Here is a 24,366-nt window from a genome sequence, read left to right on the forward strand (position 1 = left end):
GGCTCGCCCGACGGGGCCGGCCCCACGCTCTGCCGCTCCGCTGAATGGACCGGCGAGGGGGAGGAGGAGGTGGGTATCATGTGATTCGCTTCCCTGCTCCTTTAAAGCAGCCACATGCAGCCGAGCACCGGCCACAATCACAGCTCTCGGCAGAGGGGGAGCCAGATCCGGGCTTGCCTGGGCAATCAGTGCTGAGCCTGCCTCCTTCCCATCCCTGCAAGCACTTTCAGAGCCTGGAGTTTGCAGCAGAAGCAAGAAGCGGGGGGAGAAATCTCGGCAAAAATGGCTGGGGCAATTATAGAAAACATGAGCACGAAAAAGCTGTGCATTGTTGGAGGGATCTTGCTGATTTTCCAAGTCATCGCCTTTCTGGTGGGAGGTCTGATTGGTGAGTGTTAAAGGTGCAAACTTTCTCTTTCTCCTTCCCTCTTTCGTCTTGTTTAGCTACTTGTTACAGTATCACTGACTTGCTTCTATGATCTAATTAGCCCTGCTATTGTGGTTAAGAAAACACAGCTCCATGGGCCTCTTTGTGCACATTTCCCTCTAGTGCCTACAAGAAAAGAAGGGGCAGAGAAAAGTTTTTTTGGCCTGGTTTTAGCATGTACTTAAAGAAAGAGGAAGGGGGAAAATCTTCAGCATGGCGACTGATGGCGCAAGGAAGCCTTGCATTGCAAAGTTGATTTTTTTTATTTTTTTTTTCTAATTCTTCCCTCACTCTTTTCTTACCTTCGCCCCCTCCCTGTTTCTCGGTCTCCGAATCGACTGCGGGAGGAAACCTCATCGCTTTCTGTAATAACAATAAAAAAAAAAAAAAAGGGAGAATTAGTGGGAGCTCCTCCAGCAGAGGAGAAGAATGTTTTTATTGTCTCTAATTTGCGGCGCTTTGCGTTCGGATCGCTGCGCGGTTCCTCCTCGAGCAGCTCTGCCGCTCGCATCGCAGCCGGGCCGCGGGCGAGCGCGGCGGGGGCCGCGGCCGCGGCGCCGGGCGACTCGGGCTTTTGTGGCCGTGCGCGCCCCGCTCTCCGCGGACACCTTCTCCCGGTGCGCTGCGGGGAGGCGCTCGCAACTGCGCGGGCTTGTTCGCCTCTGCTTCTGCTTTCCCTAAACGCCGGGGGTGGCTGGAGGCCGCGGGGACGGGCGCCGGGCCGGGGCGGCGGGGAGCCCGCGCCGGGCCGCGCTGCCGGGCTGGGAGCGGAGCACACAGCCCCTTCCCGGGAAAACAAACTTTCCAGCCCACCATTGTCTCCGTTTATTAGCTCGCAGGGAGCGTTGCAGACCTGCGGGCAAGTGCTGGCGTGCGATGTAACCTTTGGCAACGCGTTTTCGGGCGGTATCTGCTATCCGCCTGTCTCCGGTTGTGATTTTTGTTTGGGCAAGGAAATGGGGATTGGAAGGAGAAAGATGGAGGAGATCCTGATGTTGGGGCAGTCCTGAAGAACTATTTCTGGGAGAAAGCAGCTGAGTTGCGCTTCACTGGGGAGTGCATCAGCTCCTTGGAGTAATCGGCGCGCACACAGAGCTACTTTGGTGATTTCCACTATTGACCTCTTACCCAGCTCTCGCTAAGAAGTGGTGCCTGCGCTATGGAGGAATCTTCTGATCGGATTGATTTCCTTCTTTCCCCTGGAGGCGGCTTTGGCACACAGATCGGCTTGCCCAAGTGTTTATTCACTTTCCTTTTGTATGGATTCTTACTCTGTGGTGTTATGACTCCGATACCTGGCGACTGTTTTCAGTAGCAGCTGTAACTGCATGTGGGTGATAAAGTTAAAATTTCCGTGAAAGGCCATTGGTAACATTTCTTACAGTTTTTATTTTGGGAATAAAGTTGAATTATTCCCCAGGTAATCTTTATTTTCGAGACATTGTAGAAATTTCTACACCCATGCCCCAGAAAGCCGACTGTTTCTGATGCCCAGTAATACTTTGCGTTTGTAGTATTCTCTCTAATTGTCAATTTTAAATACCGTGTAAATACTACTAAATATAAATTTCAAAAACTTAAGCTTTCCTCATTCTGTTGCTTCTGTTCCTCACTTTTGGTCAATCACATAGGAGATCTGAGACAAATATTCGATTAAAACCCAGTTTTTCTAGTCTTGTGGGCCTGAACCACACAAAATGGGCCTGACCAACACCAAAGACTGTAAGGGTTGGCAGTTCTTTTTTTTTCCTTGTGTGTTCTTTAGGAGCTAGTTCAAGCGCTAGTTACTGAACCAGACGCTGATTCATTAGATAAAATTCCTTGGCCTGCATCGTGCAGAGAAGCTGGAGTCAATGTTCATAAGGGTATATCTTATATCTTCAAAGTGCATTTCCTGTAGCTTTTCATTTGTAAGTTTATTACAAGTAACTTGCTTAAGTTTTTTAGAAGGAAGGCACTGATCAGAAAGCAGTGCCTCTGTCTTCATCGTGGGCCAGGTGTGATAATCAGGCATGTCTGTATTTAGGTTTATGAGGTTTTAGAGATGAAAGAACAGGGCTCCTGTTAGTGCCACCTTCCATCTCGTTCAGCCTGCTACCGCGCTGCTCAGCGCATCCCGGGGAGGGCTGCTGCCTCGCTGAGGGGCGCGAGCTGCCTGCTGCCAATATCCAAAAGCTGCGTGTGCCGTTCTGGTAGGCAAGGCCCAGCCTGGCTGATCGGTTCTTGTCACGATGAAGACGGTAATTCGGTGCTGAGTCTGAGCACGTTGCACAAACTGAGGGTAGCTTAACATTGGTGGTTGAATAAGTGCATCTGCCATCTGAGGGCAAGTCCTAGGGGGTTATTGTGGGGAAACTCTGGTTCCTGGGACCCCCCCCCCCCCAATCTTGCAGCGGGTAAAACTGCAGTAATCAATCACCCAAACCAATTTCTTTCTTCCTCACTGTGTACCACTTCTGAGGCATGCAAAGAGTTAACAGGCATTGTCTGGGCAGAAACAGGTTCTAAGCGTACGTATACGGTGCCTAAGCATATATGGTGCCTGCTGACTTGAAACAATTGTAGGTTCCTGCGTGTAACTGGGTGTGGTGTGGCTCCCAACATCTGGCGGAGCGGAGCACAACGTGAGCCGGGTATCGCGTGCCGCTGGGCCTCTGCGGGCCGCTGGGCAGCCTTGGAGCCCGCCTCGTCGGTGTCCTCCCCTGCTCCCCGTCTCTGCGGGGCTGAACTGAGCCGGGGGCGCGCRGCTTGTCCCTGGGCCCGCAGTCGGGTCCAGGACAGACCCTCTTAGTGAGTTCATAGCATGTGGCGTTTTCTGAGAGGAATCCGATGAAAAATGGATCCGTGGCAGGTGTTCTCCTACCAACTGCCTGAAGAAAGGGGGGGTGGGGGAATGGGACAGTGCTATAAGTAGTCCAACTGTGCAGAGCTCTGGCAGTAATGACAGGAGAATGCTGTTCTCCAGAGTATTGTACTACAAGGTGGGATGAGAGCTGAGATGTCGCTGAAATAGTGTTCCTGGTCTGGTTTGATCCAGTGCACCACACAAACGCCTGGAATCTAGTTATTTTAGTTTATTCAGGTCTAGACAAACTAAAATATGTACACAACTGGAACCCAGCTACAAAGCTAAAACACCCTTTCCTTTAGCAGTGAGTTAGGTCATATTTCAAAACAATGACTAAGTGCTCTATTTTAACAGATTACTTTTTCAAGTCCAAAATACACAAATGCAGTGCATTGGTATCTGATACAACACTTGCAGCAAAACTTCATTTTTCTGAAGTTGTGCCAATTCTGCCTGGTTTTAGACAGTCAACTGTATTAATGTCTGAATTTTAATAAGGCTTACAGATTTCCTGTAGCCTACTCCCTTATTTGGAAGCAGGACTGTTATCGGCACTCGCATGGATTTTGCTTAGAACTGTATGTTGACAAAAAACGCAATGTGTGCATACCGGATTCATTCCTTGGTAGGGTGAAGTTCCTGTGGAAGTCCTTGGGAGCTCTGCAAAGCTGAGGAGCGAGAAAACACCTTGAAGGGGTGTTTCTTTGTTGTCATACTACTGCAGAGAAATGTTGGCCCGGATGACTGGGGTTGCGTCACTACTTGAAACCATCCTGCAGAATTTCTGGTGTCTCTGCTCTGTTGTAAATATCTTGTTTAAAGTTTGCACTTCTGGATAATGTGTTAGATGCTCCGTTAGGTTGTATGAGTACTAGATAAAACATGATCCCTGAAATTAGTCGTAATGAAACCCTACTTCCACTTTCCTGGTATAAACAGTATCATATATATGTTATGAGAGAACATGATTTTGCTCAACCAGGAATGCTTTCTTCTGGCATCCAAGGCAATATTAAAATGTTTGTAAGAAATTACAATAAAACAAATTTACAATTGTGCCAGCAGTCCCAGGAGCCCTTGCATAATACTATGCATATGTATATTTTGCCTTTTTAATGTAGTAGGTGGGTTTAGTCAGGTATCTCACCCTTTGGCTGCCCACAGGGGTGCCTCCGTGTTTATAGCCAGGATGTGGAGTCAGATTAGCTCATGAAGGCCTTGTATTCAGCGTAAGGACAAACCTGCTCGCAGCTGGACCAGCGAAGGCGTCTGACCCAGCTTGTTACTGAAAGTTTTGACTAGGGCATTTCAGCAGAGGTCACATCACAACTGCTGTCTTGGTGCCAAAGATGGGCTAGGGCACCTTGTGTCCTCTCCTTCTCATGCCCAGCCAGGTGTGTTAGAAATTCTGTGTGTATAGAGATCTGACTTGATGACTAGGGGGGGCTTTGTGTCTTTGTGTTGCCATTTATTTATTTAACAAAAGCTTTTGTTTACAAACATGTTCCTCTGTAGACTCTATGGAAAGCTGTTGACAGTGTTGCCTCTTAAAAGTTAAAAAAAAAAAAAAAAATTCCAAGAGGCAAGGGAAACTATACAGTATTTCTTCTTTTTCTTAAAAAGAAACAAACTCAAAATTGTGCCTTTCCTGTTCAAATCTGTTCAGAGTTCATGGAGAAAACAGGAAATTTTATTTGTATTGGTCTTAAATCCCAAAGTGACAGGCAGTCTTTATAATGCTGTGTAGCTCTGCAGGTCCTATAGGCTGCTGGTGAGCTCTGAGCCTCACGGGTGCTGCTGGTGCTCAGGCAGTGTGTTGTGCATCTAGGTGGGCTTTGCATTGCTCCCTGGCCAGCGCAGAAGCCGGGCGGATGTATAAACCTGCGATGTCTGACTCTGCTAGGCTTGCTGATTTGTTATCAGCTTGTGCTCCACTGAATGGTTTGCTCTATTATAATGATCTGGGGTTAAGAAATTGTCCCACTTTGGCTTTATCTCTGCTTTGCATGATTAAAGTAATATGATGTGCTTCTTACCGCTGTTTTTCTGGTACTATGGGAGGCTGTTGCAAAGACCAAGCTTGCTGGGAAGATGAGCAGGCTGAAATGAAGGGCGCAGGAGGAAAGTAGGCAACAGAGCTCTCGACAGCAGTATGTCCATTGCAAAACTGTATTTTTGTTTCCCTTAAATTAAGAGTTATTGCAAAGTTGTCCGAGAAGAGTTTTATGTGAGTTACTTAGAGACTACAAGGGCACTTCATGACAATTTGCAGATTATCTTTACAATTCAAACAAGATGACTTGAATTCAAGAGAAGCTTTTTATAGTGAAGACAAAGTCAAAGAGCAGGAATACAGCTAAGTGCTGAAAGTCCAATATCCAACCATACATTTTACTGATTTAACTGATTGGAGAAGTGGAGTTTTCTTATTTGAGCGCATAAGTCTCCTGGGAAGAGAGGGATGCATCTGAGAGTGTGAAGGCTCACTGCTTCCTTGTATTGGCTTAAGGTCCAAAAAAAAAAAAAAAAAAAACCCAACCCTGAATTGTTTTGACTGGAGGAAATGGAACTTCTAGTTGTATGCCTTACCCAGAGAGATAATGAGTCATGTGTTTAAATGGCTGAGCAGCTACCAGCAATTCCAGTTCATTATCTAAATGTCTGATTTGGCTGCTGAGCAGTGAGTTTCCAGGATTTAATTTTCTTTCCTCAGATTTCATTACCTTCTTAGGACTGAATTGATCTCCTGAGGAGAAATGCTCTGGATTATAAGGTATGTGGATGCAGACTCCTAAATAAGAATGTCTGTGAATTCTAGGACAAAGACCATTTTTATTTGCCCGACTTTCTTTCATTGCTAGCCTCTCTTCAGCAGGTTGTGCTGAATAGGTCCATGCTGTACTGTGGACATGAATGCCAATAGACTCCTCTGTATAGACACATTCCTTCAGTGCTGCAGTCTTGGCAGAAGCACTGGGAGCTGATGAAAAAGCAGACATGAAAGGTCATGTCTATTTAGTTTAGGTCTACTCGATTCTTCTTTTTAAGGGTTGTAACTGTAGCTGAATGGGCAAATGTGCCAGAAATTGACAGTTCCCAGACAGAAGCTTCTGTGCTTGGGTGTTTGAGGAACAGGCAGTAAAGACTGTAAATCCTATGAGGTAATATTTTTGCTCTTCTTGCAGTTGCATCACTTTCAAAGTACAGTTAGCTTGGGAGAGCTACATCAGGGAAATCTTGTGCTTCATAGTTTGGATAAAGTAAAAATTGCTTGTGCAGTGCTTTTCCTTTTTGTTATACAACTAACTAGATTTGTTTTCTAAACTTGATCTGAACACTGATCAAGCAGTGGTCGTGTTGTCTCTCTACTCTTTGCATGAGATAAAGATTTAAACAGGAAGTCCTTTCTTTAGTAAATAACATTTATAGTCTTTGAAGTCAAGTTATAACTCTTTCATGTTAGCCTTAGAATCCCTTTGAAGAGCAAAGGTATAATACATCCGCTCCAGGATTTCCTTAGCGCTAGCTCTGGCATGTGTGAAATACATAGGCTAATATATTCACTCTAAGAGGATCTAATCCCTTGTATTCAAATGCAGATGAAATTCTTTACATATTTGAGTATTGGCAGTTTCAAAGTATCTTGTTATCTGTAGTGCGCAACTTGTAGAATTTCAGACTGTCACTCAAAAGAAAAGCTTCTCTCTAAAAGCAGCACTGGATGATGTTGGGTCACCATTGCTATTTTAGACCTCTGTTTCCAGGGATTTAATATCTTGGCTGGATGTAGCAGGAAATGCATTTGATCTGAGTTGCAAATTGACAAGGGAAGACTTGGAAGAAGATCAAAATGTCTTTGTGGCAATTAGTAAATCAGTTTTACCTTCTTCTTTTCTTTTAAGTAAAATCTCTTTAATGTATATTTTTGCATTTATGGAACTCGTGCTGCTAGTGCTTGCTTCATGTATGTTTGTCCCTGCTACTGGGTACATGTATGTATCATGGAGGTCATTCATTTAGTTCTCCTGACACGTATGCTTGTACTCTACTGCCTCGAAAGATTTTCTTGCTTTGAGTCTTGCCTGTGGCTGATGGGAATAATCCCTTATCTGTGAAAACAAGATCATTCCCCAGAAGCACTTTGATGTGTGTTCTGTGTCAGCCGCTTTACAAGGTTCTTTGACTTCTCTGTTTCCACAGCAGGGATCCCAACTGCACTTTCATTTTTAAAGGTGCTTGGCATAGCTACTACTGTGGCTCTTTGAGAATTTTCTTATGAAAGAAAATCTTCAGTCTGTGTTGCTTTAAAGTGGCTGGGCTGCACAGACAACTTCTGGACAACTTCTTTCAAAGTTGCATAATGTACCATTCAAGAGCAAATWAAAAAAAAAAAGTGGGTGTTTTTATTTTTATTTATTTTTCTCTAGATATTGCTTGGTTATAGAAAATAATAAAAAAAGCATAGTAATTCATAAAAATCAACAGTAAGACTGTTCTGTTGGCGGTAGCACTGGTTTAGTGATCTCCGAATCCTGGCCGCTCATTCCCACCTCTGCACATTCAGACCATAGTTTTTAGTTTGGCAGAAGCGTGAACTGCTGTTTATGCCACCTGGTTTTATCTTTCATTGAGCCATACAGTGAACTGGGTCAGGAATCCTACCACTGTGCAAAGGAGGAGGGAAAAATAAGTAGCGCCTAAGCTGGCCCCGTTGCAGAACGGGGTATGCGCACAACAAGTCCTCGTCTGTTCTCTGCCTCGAAAGTAGAAGGCAAGTGTGTGTGTGGGGGGGTCGGGTCTGCTTTGTTTTGACGGATTCATTTTTATGGTCTGAGACCAGAAAGATTGAGAAACATGTAGTAATGGGAAATCTACTGGAAAAGAGGGAAACAAGAGTGTTCAGCCACAGTAATAGGTCTGTGAAATCCCGTTGTAAATATTGATGAAATGGTGCCCATTTTATGAAAATAGTGCCTTCTTTACAAGGAGGAAAAATGCTTTTCCAATTACAAGCCTTACTTGTGCTTTCTTTGAAAGAAATTTAATTACAATTTCAGTAAAAGCAGAATAAAAGGCAATAAAACATTGCAGGATACATTTTCTGTGCAACGAAGCTAGATGGGTAAGGCACTGTACCAGAACTTGGGACTGCTTGGATTTTTTTAGGTGTTTATGGCTCTGCTTCTGACTCGCGATGCAGTTGTGAGCCCTGTGGTAAACCTCTGCCTTTTTCTCCTTCTCTTATCTCATGGATCTGATTGCTTAACCAGGGCTGGAGTCCTGCTACGTTTTATGCAATCTTTGGCGAGACAGGGCTGTGATCTTGATGAAGCTTGAAGCCAAATGATAATATAGAAAAGGAATACCTTTCACAAGGGGAGTGGGCTTTCAGCAGAGTGTGGCTATTATTTCACAGAATGGTTGAGGTTGGAAGGGACCTCTGGAGATCAYCTAGTCCAACCCCCTGCTCAAAAAAAATTATATAAAGGCTGCTGTTAGTGTTCAGAAAAAGACTTTCACACGGGCTTCTGAAACAGTAACTAAAAATAAAAAATAATAATTTAAAGATTGCATTAGTGGTCACTGTCATGAACATTACGTTAAACTGCAGCATCAAGGTAAGGAAAAACGGAGGTAGAAGAGATCATAACTTTCATGTTGCAGTAAATATGTATGTATAGTACGTTATTCAGGTTCTCACTGTTCTAATTGGAAAACCTTGGTCTGTCCGATGATAAATTAGCTTGTTTATTCCTATCCTGCTGTTGGTTAGTGTAATGAAGCGGAAGTCCATTGTATGTGCTCATTGGGTAGTGATGGCCCTGCACAGAAGGGGGTAATTGAGTAGAAAAGCAGAATGCTCTTGGTGCATGGGAGAAGTTAACACCACATGAGGTCACTAGGATTCAAGCTTTAATCAATGTAGACACAATACAACTGAGATTTTTCTAAAGGGCTTGTTTATAGTGTGAGAGCAAGGGTCAGTAGTTAATTTGAAATGCTGTAGGTGTTCTAGATGAGAAGGCACAAAAATATATATCATAGAGGTAAATATTCTTGTAGTAGAAGAGTGGATGTTATAATTGGGCTGAATGTCTTGTTTACAGGAATACAGAATAGGGGAGAAGAAAGGAATTACTTGAGGGTTTATTATAGCAGTTTAGTAAATTAAGTGGATCTTAAATCTGAATAGTTATATTGGGTAATGGTGACTCTTTTATAGAAGTTTATAAATAATACTGTAAAATGCACCAAATAATTGAGCTCTCTTATTCCATAGTAAATCTTTTTTTTTTAACCTAAAAAGTTTAGTCTAAATAAGGTGAAACTTTTTTTTTCCTCTTTGATGAACAGTTCTTGAGGTGAGTCCCTTTACAGTGGGTATCTTGTTTTCTGCTTTTCTTTGAAAAAGGGGAGATGGATGCCTRTATTTAATGAAGATAGATTGCTTTTAGGATGGTTTAGTTAAAAAAATAAAACAAAAGGTACTTTTTGCTGTACTAGAGATGCGTTAAATGATTATCATCTTAACCTGCATGAAGGTTTGAGTTGGGGACTTCCAGATTTAAAAAAAATGAGTTATGTGGCTGATCGGTGTTATTTGCTAGCATCTTTGTGATTTGGGTCCAGGTATGAAAAGAAGACAAATTSTTTGTTTGTATTTATAAATTGTGTTTGAGGTACACTCCCAGTACTACCTGGTATTCTGGCCAGACCAAAAAAAAAAAATCTGCAGCTCTAGGCTGTAAAAAGTAATCTGAGGACTACTGAACTTGAGAAAGATGTGATCCTGTTTCAAGCTTTTTTTCTGACCTTAATTTCCCTTGCAGGGTAGGTCATGGGCTACAGTGGTTTTGGAGGTTGTCTGAACAAGAGTTTTCTGTTTAATTCATTCTCTCTCAGTATGTCACAGGAAGTGAGACAATCACTAACATGCTTTGCAGTAGAAATAATCCTAATGTTCATCCTTTATTTTGTGCTCTCCCTCTTAAAGACCTAATAGTCTTAACTTCGGTTTTTCTTTTAGAAATTTGAAGGTGAAATGTTGTTTCTCCCGCACTTGAAGATTCATTACAGGTTTATTGCCATCAAAAAGCCTCCTTTCTTTACTGTTGTTTACTCTCTGGTTTTGTGTTCTGCCCCAATCAAAGTCTGAGTTCTCAAGCTTTCTGTAGGGGCAGCCTGGAGGTGACTGTAAATGCACCCAGTAGAAGGGAGGAAGTTGAATGGAGAAGAGTAGAAACATCTGTGTGAAAGCGGGTAAAGAGCCAAGATCTGGGACACAGCACATGGGAGAACTGGGAGCTGCAGGAAAAAACAGCTGTAACTTTTCTGAGTTGAAAAGTGAGTTGTGCTGGAGGCCATGCTGAGCCTTACTGAGCTCTCCCTAGCAGACGCTCTCAGTGCCACTGCCAGCTAGGTGGATACCAGATGCAATTGCTTCTTGGCATAGGCAAGCCTCACCCTTGCAGAGGAGAGCATAGTTTTTCAATGTCTGTTTCAGTCTGATCTAAGATTACGCAGCACGGTAAGACTTTGGTTATAGAAACAGCATGACGTGTTGTGAGGAATGAAATGTGACCACTTGAGATGGGGCAAGGGTTCTGGGCGTTCAGAAGATGGAGCGAAGCAAGTAGGGACCAGAAGTCCAAAGAACTGGAATATATACTCATTGTGACTTTGGTACATGTGCATTATCCAGCTGACAGTAATCTSTATCTCATCTAAACTCAACTACAACCGCTATACAGCGACTTAATGTTTAACTTGTGTGTAGAGTGCTAAAAATGGGGAAGAGGGATCAACAAGATCAACAACATACCTGCATCCCAGGAGCRGTACATCAGTTTCAAGATGTGATGGGATAATGCCCTAAGCAATCTGGTCTGATCTCCTATCAGACTATCCTGTCTCTTAGTTTCAGGTGGAACACAGTCACCAATTCAACATGAAACCAAGTAGTTTCAGCTCATTCAAAGCTGAAAATAATTCAAATTTTGATGTCCCATGCTCTCCCCCCTGCAGTCCAACACTAAATGCCTCTGTTCCTTTTAAGTGCTGCTATCTTCTGTGGATGTAGCTCAAGTAAAGCTATAGCTTGGATATTTGCTTGAGCCAATGGCTAAAGAGTATTTTGAATGTGAAAAGTGAGACAAGTCTCACTGGAAATTATATGCAAGAATTACTTCAATCTGTAGCTATATGTGAGGCATTAGCTTAAATAAAACTTGGCTTTTAAAGTTCATCAAAAATCCTACCCAGGAAATGCTGGACATATTGATGAAGATATCTGGATCTACTTGGTGTTAAAGGACTAAAAATATCAAAAGGAGCTGTGGTTCTTTGGCAGGAAATAGCCCAGTCTGGCTAACCCTGTGTAATTTGTGATATCCTTGGGGCTTTTGTAGTGAGCAAGACATCTCTGAAGTATCTTCCTGGAGAGATGAAACAGACTGTCTTCTAGTTCCTCAGAAACACATGGCCAGACTGTTTTAGCCAGTCACTGCATACCTTTAAGACAAATGTGTTTATAATGTATATGCAGACAAGCTTTGAAGATGGTCAATGATACTTGCCCAAACTTACCCAAACTAGTATGAAAAGCAGTGAGCTACAAAAGACGGGCTGCTGAGACTATCTTGGTTTTGTCTTCATGTGTGTGCTTGCCTGGTCTTTTTAAGAAAGACGTAGTACTCATTTTTCCCATCAGTGCTAAGGAGGGCCTTGGAGGTGATGCTCCCCTTCCTCTCCCCGGCCTGCCTCCTTCCCCRCTAGTGCAGGCATATCAGTCCTTGGAGATCGTGCCTGTCGCTCCAGAAGCATTTTCGGTGAATAATTGTATCTCTAAACTTGTCTGTAGGAAGCTTTTTTTGCTTTGCGGGGGGCAGGCCGTATCCACCAGCAGTGTTAGCAGCTCTGAAACCCTTGTGTCTACAGCTCTCTGGCTACAGTTTYCGCATTCAGGGCTACAGTGGTTAAACAACTTGGAGCAAGTGGCCTCAGCACAAGGTCTATTTGCGTTCGTTGGAGCCAGAGAACCTTCATAAAAGGGCTCCCACCACAGCTCGGTCTGGTGATGCTAAACAAGGTGTTGGAGAAGTATTTTCTGTTTAAATYGCCTAGTGGAAAGCTAGGTTTGTGAAAAGTTTCTGTGAAACACTGCCTGATAAAAGCCCTACTTGGTTGCTTCTGCTAAGCAATCTAAACCATGACTGCTGCCTTATTTCTCATCACAGCAAGCAGATTTAGAACATGGGCTGTGACTTCTCCACTGTGTTATGCAAAAAATGCTGTTTAATTATTTACAGGCTGACATAAATGGTTCAGTTTTACATATGACATGATATACCAGCCCACAGACTGCAGGGTTGAAAGCAGCCTGCTTGGCACCACTCTTCAGCTGAAATCCCTTGATGCTAGCTTTGTTTTGCATAGCACTTTGTAATACTGTTAGTTGACTTGGCTGCAGTTTCACAAAGCATTTTTTTTCCACTTGGTTCAACACTCAGTCGAATTTAATGGGAATGAAGCCAAACAAGTAATGTAAGCCAAGTGCCGACGTTTGTTTGGTGTGCAGTTCCTGACAAGAAATATATATAGTAATTGTCTCTTACTCCTCAAGGCTGTAACTTTGGCAGAGGGAATGCTTGAGTTAGCATGCCAAGTATTTAAAATCATAATCAGTCAGTGATGAAAACATATATTTATGGCTTTAATGAGTTGCATCAAAGCAAGAGACATTATTATTTCTACAGAGAAAACTAATGTTAAATCAGAAATGCCTATTTTGAAAGATCTTTGTGCAATTTAAAAGTTAAAAAGCTCCAAGAGCTTGTCTAGAATGTCTAGCTTATTTCTTGGCAATATCCAAAATATTCCCGTATAGCTGCAGTTTTAGTCTTGGTTGCTGGATGCTGCATCATGCCACCATACAGGAATGTCGTACTGTATGACTTTGTGGTGCTTTAATGCACTTCCAATCCATCAAAGCATTCTGTGATCATGGGCGTGCTGTCAGATTTCTGGTTTGTTTTGGTTTTGAATGCTTGATTTTGCTCAGTTTCCTTTTGGTTTGTCGATAACTTGTAGTTTTCTGGAGCTGCTGGACTAAATGAGCTTTCCCTGGTTCCCCAGGGACTGCTGGATGCCGTGGACGGTTGAAGTGCAGCAGTGCTACGTATCTGTGATACGCTGAGGTGGTGGGTGGCTGTCAAGAGCAGGTATGAGGAGTCTGGGAGGACTCCTCCTCGAGCAGATTAGCTTCCTTTTAGTAGCCCTTCCTTGACAGCTTCGTAACTGCTGCTTTTCAGCCAGAAGAAAACTAGTGCTATCATCAAATTATATTAAAAAAAAAAAAAGTCTATAAGCAAACTGCTTTTTAACAACTTTCTCGTGACTTGCCTGGTGCCTGGTCTCTCGCGCACCCGTCTGAAACGTGCCCGCGGAGGTGCGTGTTAGCAGAGAGCGGTGGGACGCTCCGCAGAGCCCCGGCCGGGATCCTGCGGAGGAACACAGCCGCGCTGTCGTGACGCTGCGGCCAGACTACCAGGGAGACGGGCTGAATCACTTGGGCGTAGYGTGCGTGGACGTCCCCGGCCGAGACGGCTGCGTGTCGCGGGGGGCCACAAACCATGAGCTGGCCTCGAGCTGGACGCTGCCAGTGCCGGGCTGGGGGCGGGGGCTGTTTTGTTTTGTTTTCCTCATTGGAATTGTTGAATTTTGTACGTGGGGTATAATTACTTGCTGCCGGTGTTTTTTGGTGGGCTGTGATCTGTTCAGAAAGTCTCTGGCCGTCTGTCAGAACGATGGTGGTGACAACGTGAAAATAGACTGGTGTAGGAGCCTGGAGCCTGGCCCGCTCCCTTCGAACTGCGCGCGGCCACCCGGGCTTTCCCTCCTGTGCCGRTTCTGACAGTCGGAGTCAGTCTTCTGCTACTCTATATCCCACTTCTGCGTTAGTGGGTAGTGTGGAAATATTTAAATGTCTATCATTTGAATTAGAGCATTTTGAGTTATGAGATTGAATTAGATTATTTTGAGTGGCAGCAACCATATTTTCACACTCACATACAAAAGATAGGACTCTTTGTTTTTTAATAACTGTAATTTCACATAAAACTTGCCTTACATGACTTTAAACTCTTCAAATGCAAGTGCAAACAAAAATAAAAAATRAAGGCTTTAACAGCTTAAAACAAAGGCTTAACCTGCTCCTTCTGATTCCCAGAACCTGGGGAGCTGGAAGAAATTCATTGCAGCGTGTCTAATGGTAGCTTACTGACGATATTCCAGAAAATGGGACAGTTCTATTTTAATTGCAGTAAAATGTATTGGACATTAAAATTAGACATTAAATCCATTAGACATTAAAATATGTTGAGCTGACTGTTGTGAAAAATAATACTTCTGACAAAAAAAGAATAGATCCATAAGGGACAGGAGAATTGTTACTGAACGTCTGGTCACTTGACTTTGCKTATGTAGAAGCCCCTAAAAACTGTGGTGGCCAGATCTAGAGCTGAGCTAACTCCAGCTCTGCTCGTCTTTTCTGAGTTTGGCGATACATATGTGTACTATTAAAATATTTATTTCCCAGATGATATTAGAAACAGGGCAGAACTGTTTTCATAAGAATTCTTGGCATGACAGAGCTATGTTAGAAAACATATTTGAGTTTTTAAAAGCTTTTCCTTTCTCTTGGAAAGACTTGCAGGTGTTCTATTTCATGCTGAAGTTCAGYACTGAAAGACTGGCTCAGGGCTGAATGCATTTCTTTCTGCTAACATCCCTATTTTTACTTAGGAGTTTTTGACTGTTTCCTCACTGATACAAAGCCAAAGCAGTATAATCCTCCGTAGCTTTAATTCTCTGATTTAGGATATTATATATTATCCTGATAAAATGAAAACAGGTATCTTGTGCACAGATGTGAAACCTGTTAAGGAGCCTGATGGCTGTGGTGAGGGGGGCAGGGGAGATTTTTGAGAAGGTGTAATGTAAATTTTTGCCAGCTAATTTTTCAGAGTTAAGGTGTCTATCCAGCTTCTCTTCTCCTGAGAGCTTAAAAGATTGTGGCTAGGGAAAAGGGGATACAAATCTTTGTTTTTAACACAGTCATTAGTTCACAGCTGACTTGGAGCAAAAGAACAAATGCCTTAATGCAGGATTCTTCTSTTCAAATAACAGAAGTGGATGAGCAAAGAACTTTGGAGTATTGCAAAGGTGGTCAACTTTCCTGATGTTTTCCCATAGGGAAATTCTTATGGGGCTGAGACATAAGACTGTAGCTGGCACAAGACGCACACAGTAAGATGCCTGGGAGGGAGAGCTCTGAAAAATAGTTTGCAGACAGGAGGTGTTGGTGGTGGCACTGGGATGGGTTAGATGCAAAGTGTTCCTGCTATGTCCCCCAGCCAAGGATTTAGATTAATCTGCACCCCTTATGTTAGTGCTCTCTGCAGTTGTGCGACGTAGGTTAGGACCTGCACGGTTAGGAGTAGGATAAGAGAAGTGGCAAAATGCTTGTCGTTGTTCAAAATGGCACTGGTTGGCCCCTGCTCCCTCTAGCAACACAGGCAAAATTGCAGGGAAACTGCCCATTGGAGATGGTGCCAGTGGGTGATAACCTCATCCAGTAGGCATTTCTTTGCATTTAGCTTGGTTTTCGGAAGATGTTTTGCTTACCTGAATAATATGAACTATGCTGGGATCCAAACCTCTCTCTCTGAGGAGAGCAGGGCTCTGTACAGTGGATACCTTAGGCATGTGGTGGCTGTGCCTGTCTGTGATAACGCCGTGGTGGGATTTGGCAGGCAGATGGGAACTCGCTCAGCATGGACTCTGTAAGCCAGATTTAAGCCAGCCCTGACATGGAAACTGTGTTAGTGCCACACTGAGCTGAGGCTAATGAGCCCTGTGGAGAGGCTTGTGTTGTCCTGTGAAAGGTGGCACGGAGGTAATCGTAGCTGGTTACAGTTATTGCACAGAGAGGGCCCAACCTTTTTGCTTTGCACCCGCCAAACCAGATCACTTGTGGGCATGAAAATGAGTTTAAAAAAGGCGGCAGCAATACTCAGTTCTGGGGGCTTTTTGTTTCCTTGGTGCTTTCCAGAAGGTATGGTAGCTTTGGACTTTCAGCCTGCTTTAAAAAGACTTGTATGATTCAGCAGTGAGAAAAACCTTCTTGCCCAAGTAGTTGGCCCAACCCATGCTTAGTTCAAATCACTGGAGTTAGCCTTTCCCTGCTCCGCAGAATTTCCAGCATTAGGATTAGCTYATCTATCTGAGTTAGTGATGTGGGTACGCGCTTTACATGGGGACTTGCTTGAGTGAGTAAGCTGGAAGGCTATATACACAGGAAAAATGTCAATAATTTTCACTATAATTTTGGTATAACTGAGTATCTGAGACTGAATCAATGCATTCACACTGTTTCAGCTAATCTTAATTTGATCCCACTGCAAAGTCAGTAATACGTCTGTAGACAAAATAAACTTAGATATTTAACTGCAAGATGAAGGAGCTGTGAGGGAAAAATCATTTGACATGTTTATTTTAGATTGCTTCCAAATAACTGAATGGGGAGCTGCATATCTTGGTGGGGAAACTGTTGTATAAGATACTCAAAGATTTAAAAAAAAAAAAAAAAAAAAGTTCTCTTTCATTTTCAGCTCCCAGTCCCACTACAGCTGTTGCTTACACGTCAGTGAAGTGCATTGATGTAAGAAAAAACCACCACAAAACCAAGTGGCTAACGCCCTGGGGACCTAACTACTGTGAGAAGATCAAAGACTTCGACGAAGCGGTGAGCAGGCAGATAGAGGCCAATGATATCGTGTTTGCTGTTCACATTCCTCTTCCTAACAAGGAGATGAGCCCCTGGTTCCAGTTCATGCTTTTCATCATGCAGCTGGACATTGCATTCAAGATGGACAACGACCTAAGTAAGTTGCTTTGTGTCACTTATTTCGTGCTGACTGTGATCTGTCTAATTTCCCTTTGTCTTACTGGGATTCACCCTTAGGCAGTACCTGGAAGAAGATAAAATATGGAGAGGAAAAAAACCCCCTGCAAGACAAATCTGCAAAACAATGTCAGACTAATCAGCCTCTTACCAAAAGAACAATCGTAGGTGTGATTGCATTTTTTTTTAAAAAAAGTTATGGAAAACTCCCTTTCTTTGAAAAATAAATTATTCATTCATAGTTGGGTTATAGTTCTTGATAGTTTTACCTGGTCTCAACTGGGGCTTCTCTAGCTCTTTCTCTGGCTGCACCGTCTCCCTCTTCTTGGGCCTGGGACTAGTGTTCATGTGATCATGTGGTGGATTGGTTCAGGGAGCAAATGAGTTTTTGAAACTACCTGCTTTGTTGAGGATCTGGACGAGCTCCGTGGCGGGGCGACGATACAAGCAGGGGAGCTGGGCGTATGCACTGTGGGGACTGTAGCAAGGTCAGCTTGGATCTGTTTAAGTTTTCCTGAAATCGCACTTCTTTGCCTTGTCTGATCAATGTGGGCCTGTTTCTTCCCAGCTATGTAATACAACAGCATTAAGATAAGTTGAAAAATGTGATTTTTATAGAATTGGCATATGTATTTTTAACTATATTTACTTCTAAAATATGAAGGGAATTATACTTCATAGTTTTATTAGGGCCTCAGCTTTTTAGACTTTAAAAGATTATTGTGTTTAGTAAAATAACTCTTCCTTCTGATGCTTTTAAAATCAAACCAGTGAGCTGGAATAAGTCACTGGCTGAACACCTGGAACCAGTCTGTTAAAATGCCAAGCAAACTTTTGACAGTATTTTCTCCTGTAAGCGCAGAGAGAACCCTCTCATCGTTATTTGTGCAGTTCAATGACCAATTCCTTCAAAGCTGGGATTTCTTTTTGAGATTTAAAAGCAGGAAAAAACTGTCTTTTGCCACCCTCTGGTTAATAAAACCAAGTATTTGGAGATGAGATGCACTGCTTCTGTAGTTTGGGAAGATTTTGTTTCTGGTCATTATCAGTTCAATAGCTACTGGTGTTCTTTGTTTATAAGAAGCATTTTGAGACAAGACCTATTAATACTTCTTATTGTGTAAGCTTCTTTGGCACATCTTGAAGGATTTCTTTCATTGACTGCAAAAAGCTTTAAACTGCTGTTTTTCTACACTTTGTGCCAAGCTGAAGTCAGATTTAAATTAAGTGTAAAAGCTATCTAAGAAACGAGTGAATAACACATTTCTTGCTTCCTAGACTGTGTTAAAAACGGATAATAAAACAAAGTTAACCAAAAAGATTGTTAACCCAAAGTTATTAACTATCTGTGCTTTTCTGGTAACTTTGCAGAGTTTTACGAGCTCTATTTATCAGACAATTGGAATCAACTTTTCAAAATAGTAACATTAAACTGTCAATTTAAAGAACAGAAATAAGTTTATTTCACACTTTTAAGCTGCTTCTCTCTTAAGCCTTAATTTAAGACCTCGGACATGTCGATTATCCTGCTGTAGTTAATGCCAATAGGGGTTAGTGCCAAACCAGCAGAGTTCTGGAAGGCTTCACAGTTGTTACAGACGTTGTCAGTCGCCGTTATAATAACCGTTCTGAAGTCGCCTCGGATCGTCCAGGGAAGCAGCGCCATGTAGTAACTGGCAATGTTTTATCCAAGCGAAGAAACCAACTGCCCCGTTTGCCCGAGGAACATCCCTGCCTCCGGCGGCTGCGGACGCCGCGCAGAAGTGGTCGGACGACGCTGAAGGACAAGGTAGCTGTTCACAAGCACCGGACTCGGAGCATTCCCGTGCGCTCCTGGGGGGCTCTGCGGCCGGAGAGGAGGCCACCGCGGTGACTCACGCGCGTGACGCGGGCTCTTCCTCTCRCCGCTGCCAGCTCTAAAGTTTGTCTCTCTGGCCGCAGGGCAAGGCTAACAGGAGGCTAAGTCCCAGCTGTACCGCAGGTTAATTAGGGCTGCTCTGCTTGCTTATGACGCATCACTGGGTGCGCAGAACGCCAGAAATCGGGCATGTGTGTCAGCCCTCTGACTGCAGGCTTGGTCATCAAGTGAGCAAGGATTTTTCTGTGGCAGAAGGAAATGTCAGACCTGGCAGAGTGCCCCCGATGGCATCGGAGAGCAATCCATCAGCCTGCACAGCGGCYGGCTCTGGGCCGCCTGGAGCATGCCACCAGGAACGCTGCGTGGTGTTGATACCCTTCCGGAGAGAAACGAGGCATTAGTGTGTTCACTTCTAGAAAGCTGTTCTGGACTCCAAGAACTCAGATATTTACAAGCTAAACTATTTGCCTTATGTTTATCTCTCATGGAAAGCTGCAATACATTCAGACATTTTCTCTGAAGAAAAGACAATTTTTGTGTCTAAGCTGTTTTTGTCCTTCATTGTGCATTCAGTTACTGAAAATAGATGCCTTCCAGAACAGGGAAAGAAGGTGGAAAGAGAAACTAGATGAAGTTGTCGTAAAACTTTCTGTACCTCGATAACGAAAGCTCCAGTAAAACTTTGCACAGTCCGCGAGGAAGATAACATCTGCAGGCAGGACCCTGCGCTCGCCTCGGTGCAGAATGTCTCATTCACACGGACTTCATGAAACAAATGCTCTGTAGGAACAACACTGGCCACTCTCCAGCAATAACACAGCTGTTGAAAGAGCTTAGTCACCAGGGCGATGGATGCAGCTCTGCGAGGGAATGTCTGTGTGCAGTAATCTGACATTTAGCTGGCTGGCAGCAGCCTTGGAAGTGAAGTAGAATTAGTTGGAGGAGCAGCGGCGATAATCTGGTTTCTGACCATAAGAAATCTCTTGTGTAGAGCTAGCACAAAAGGCTTCTTTAGAAACTTTAAGTGTTACTCTGTTACTGTGCAATTAGATCTTATTCCTGTCATTGAATTTGAGGAACACTGGGCCCTTCTAGGGAAGGGATAAAGGCCATTTAGCTCATCAAAGCCCATTCTCCAAAATAGCACCTGTCCTCAGAGTACTGTCCCTCATTTCATGCAGTACATGTTTGGCTAAACTCTCGCTATTAATTGCAGTCTTCCTGTCTTTCATTCCTGTGTTTGCTGCTGCTTGGAACAAAGCAGCAATGTTGCTGTCCACAGGCAGTATTCCTGGTTTTGTAGGCTTTTAGGAATTGCTTATATTCCCTTTCTTTTACAGGTTGCATTAATCTGTTTGTTTTCATCCCTTTAGATACTTCAATTTCACTTCAAAAACTCATTCCTGCCTTGCCTTGGTTGTTAGTTGTTGGCACTGTTCATACACAGAACGCTTTGTAGAAGGGGGGACAGTGTGCTCTGGGACTGGAAGTTGTGGGGTTTGGGGATTTGTGTGTGTGCTGCCATGGGTCTAGGCCCTTTGCATTTGGCAAGCGTTAGTGTTTATAACRGGGAACATTAGTCCTTCTCTCCAAGCTGCTTCACAGTATAACCTTCTGCGTGCCAAGAACTAATTCATTTGTATTCATTCGTAGTTAGAGCAGGGAACCTGGAGTCTGCTTGATCGCTGGCTGTCACAGACTCGCAGAAGTCCACAAAGTCGAATCTCTTGACCTTCATCCCAGAGTTTCACCTTGTAGAAGAATTTAAAAAAAAAAAAAAAAAAAAAAAAAAAAAGCTTAACATTGATTTGACATCTATAAATGTCCCTTACAAGTACAAAATGACAGTTGCACCATATTAGACGTTCAGTAACGATGCCTTCATTTATGGGATGGCAAAACAATGTGGACAGGTCTTTAAAGTTATTCATTCCGAAAAAGCATTTCTTCTCTTTTTATTTCTAGCAAATTTAAAATGTTAATAAGTGAGAATGACTTCAGTTTGCTGTTCAAAAGAAGTTGTGTACAATTGTATGGCTGAGCATTATATATTCCTGTTCAAATTCATACAAATTTGTCTCTGTGGTAGGTTTTGTAATTTTAGGGGCTAGTAAAGTACAAAAGCATAATCCTAATATTTTTTTTCCTGTTTGCTTGCATAGACTTCTCTTCAGATAGCTGTATTAGTGTGCAGCTGGCACAGAGCCATCTTCCTAAACAGCTTCTCTGTTTTTAGACTATTGTAATGTGAGTGAAGACATTGTGTGCTAATATCACACTTTAAAGTGAATCATGGAAAAGATCCTGGATACTGATTTTTTTTTTTGCATTTTTTTTTTTGCATTTCCAGGCTCCAAATTGCCTAGACTTTATTTACACTGCTGTATTGAACATCTCAGTAATTATGATCGAATGGCAAAAAGTTTTTCAGTGCCAGTGACTCTTTGTAAGATTCATCTTGATCATGCCTTGAGGAGGTGCTCTGCCCCAGCCTTTGAGAGAAGGTGTTTCCCAGCAAGGACCATTTCATCTTTTTAATACTGAATAAGATGGAGATTTCTGTCTACCTATTTCTACTTTTTGCTGTTGAGAAGTTCTGGAGAATCTTAATTACCATACATGGAGGAACTGAATATTTACTTTCCCTGAGCTGAGTATAGGTATATAGCTCTTTCTGTTCCTTCCTTGCCTGTTTTCGTACTCTTCTCCCTGCTGCCTCCCCCCTATCTGTTGTGGCTCAACCTTGAATATATAAAATACTCTGTCCTCTGCCATTGCTTTTCTGTATTTATCCTCTCTTTCTTTCCACAAAGAAAACTAGAAAGTTGTTTCCTTCTTCACTGTCTTTAGATGGTACCATCTACCTGAAGTCTTGTTAGGATTTGACTGCGGTAATAATTTCTGTTCCAAAAATACCATGCATTCCTCTGAAGGGGAAGTAGAGAAGATGATGCCAAGCAGAAAAAAGGCGGTGCTCTGCAGGACGGGAAAGGGCCCCGGACTTGGTTAGTGGCGTGCTCTGCACTCTGTTGCGTGGCTTTAGTTTTCTCATAGGCCGTGACTTTATACCCATAAGAAAATTGCTTTTGCATAGCTTGCGCTTATTTTGTTTTTTACATCCCATACTGTTGATCTTTATTCTTCTAAAGTGCCTGGTTCCCGAGGCATAACTCTGTTTCTTTCTGAAAAGAAGCTGGTAAAGTCTCTTCTCCAGCCTCCTGCTCCCTCCTTTCATCCCCTATCTTGATGGTAAATGACACTGTCTTAAAACACCTTTCCTTTTGCTGAGCCAAGTATGGTGGAACGTCAGCTCAGCTCCCCTGCTGCCCTCCCTCTTCCCTGCAGGTATATGTGCATGCACAGGCCCATGGGTGCCAGGAGTATTCAAAGGACTTCGGGAGCAGTAATGCTGTGCCTGAAGAGCTTCCCCTCATTGTCTGTCCACTATATTATGTCTTAATATCATTAAGACATGTCATCTTAACATGWGCGAATAAGTCACCCATCTCCTGAAGATGTAGTTGTCTGCCAAATAGTATGTCATCGTCCTTGTTTGTTCCCCTCAAACACTGGGAACTGCTACCGAAAGAGGCACTGAGTGCCCTGGTGTAGGGGTATCAGTCTGCGGTGCTGAAATACTTATTCTTTTCTGTTTTCTGTTGGCAGGCTTGGGTCACTGTAAAAAATTCTCTTCTAAGGGGAGATGGTATTCCAGTATAGGCATTAATGGAAATTCAGAGGGAGATTCTAATTTACACTTTCATTGGCTTGGAAAGGTACGCGAGTATGTCTTTTGCCTTATGGTTTTCATATGCAATTGCAGCAGCAACATTTGGAGTACAAAGATGAAATAATAAAAGCTGTTTCTGTTGGATTTAATCCCAAACATTCTAGCTGGTTTTACAGCTTCTGAAATAAAGTTTTTAGTTCCCTTTAATGGGGCCAAGTTTAACCTTATGTTCCCATTTATTCATTTTTGCTGGTCTTCTCCATAGTGGATCTGAGAGGTTTCCATGAAACATGAATTTTCCATAACTAATGGCTGCTGCAGAAAAGAATTTGCTGTCAATCTGGATAGTATAGATCATATGTGTATACAAAAAAAAGCTCTGAAAAATCGTGTTGCATCCACATTAAAGCATAACAGAACCACCTCCAAACACTGTATAAATAGCAAGTCTAAACCGCAGAGACCATCCACACCCCTTCTCATCATTTTGGATGAGTGTGCCACCACATATTCCCAACAAAAATATAACTGAAAAAGATGACAAATATATGGGACACGTAGTGCTTCAAAGAGTCATGCTTACTTGTAGACATTAAACATTTTCCCTTCAGAATTATGAAGACCAGATTTTTTTTCGGAGTAATGAAGCACTGTGTGCCAAACTTCAAAATCATTAAGTGGGTCAGATACTGATTTTCTTTGCAGTCTATTCCCATGTGTAGAATTTTGCTGTGAAAGCAGGTAGCTGTTTTTCACACAAAGTTCACGGTAAAAAGCTACGGCCATTGACTATTTTGTAGGCATTCCACTTGGTCTGCTCCAGTAAACATGCTGAAAGTCCGAATATATATCTTTAGTGATATAGTACATATGGTGTCTTACTTTCTAATGATGCAGACTAGATGGAATTTGGGGACGGGGGGAGACGGGGGATGGGACTTACCACAGAGGAACTTCTGATGTACTGAGTTCACAAGCATGCCGCATCTTGCTTCTAGGGAGCTTCAAAGTATGAGCTATTTGCAATAACAGTACAGTATTTCAACACTGGCACAACAAATAGTGAATGGTTCAACAGTTTTTCAATGGCTACAACTACCTGGAGGAGTCTGAGTTATGAAAGCAGGCTAGGTTGTAGCATGCACATGTTTTTTTCGGAACGTTTTCCTCTTTGAGAGCCTTTCCTTGGACCGATGCCTGGTAAATAGGAGGATTTTGCATCTGGTAAAGCTGGTACAGACTTGTTTTAGGTTTTTAAACTGTTTGTGTTGCTGCTTGGCAGACTTGCACTGTAACTCTTTCAATTTTGTGGACTTGCTCAATTATGGTATCTAAATATGTCTGTTTTAACCCCATTTCCTTCTTACAGCAATGACCTCTTAGCAACATCCTAGAAGGAGTATGTTTGAAAGTGGTTACACCCCATATACTGCTCTGAAGGTGTCCAGGAAAGGACGGGCTGACTATTTGCACGTAACAGGAAGAGCACTCTCCTGAAGAACTGAAGCTGCTGATAGAAATGCTGGTATTTCGGGTCTGC

General features: G+C 43.0%; 1 protein-coding gene across 2 annotated transcripts in view; it reads left to right on the forward strand.

The window, feature by feature from the left end:
* Positions 1 to 24,366, forward strand: part of WLS (wntless Wnt ligand secretion mediator) — a 69,494-nt gene that overhangs the window by 30,780 nt on the left and 14,348 nt on the right. Inside the window, exons 1-2 of one of the 2 annotated variants that reach the window (XM_026074571.1) lie at positions 283 to 388; positions 16,946 to 17,218. In XM_026074571.1, coding sequence (XP_025930356.1) covers positions 283 to 388; positions 16,946 to 17,218 — 379 coding nt within the window. Of the gene's footprint in view, positions 1 to 282; positions 389 to 16,945; positions 17,219 to 24,366 lie in introns of those variants that run through there. The other variant, XM_026074572.1, reaches the window with a different exon arrangement.

The sequence above is a fragment of the Apteryx rowi genome, unplaced genomic scaffold (assembly GCF_003343035.1).
Source record: "Apteryx rowi isolate R43461 unplaced genomic scaffold, aptRow1 scaffold_39, whole genome shotgun sequence".
Taxonomy (NCBI): Eukaryota; Metazoa; Chordata; class Aves; order Apterygiformes; family Apterygidae; genus Apteryx; species Apteryx rowi.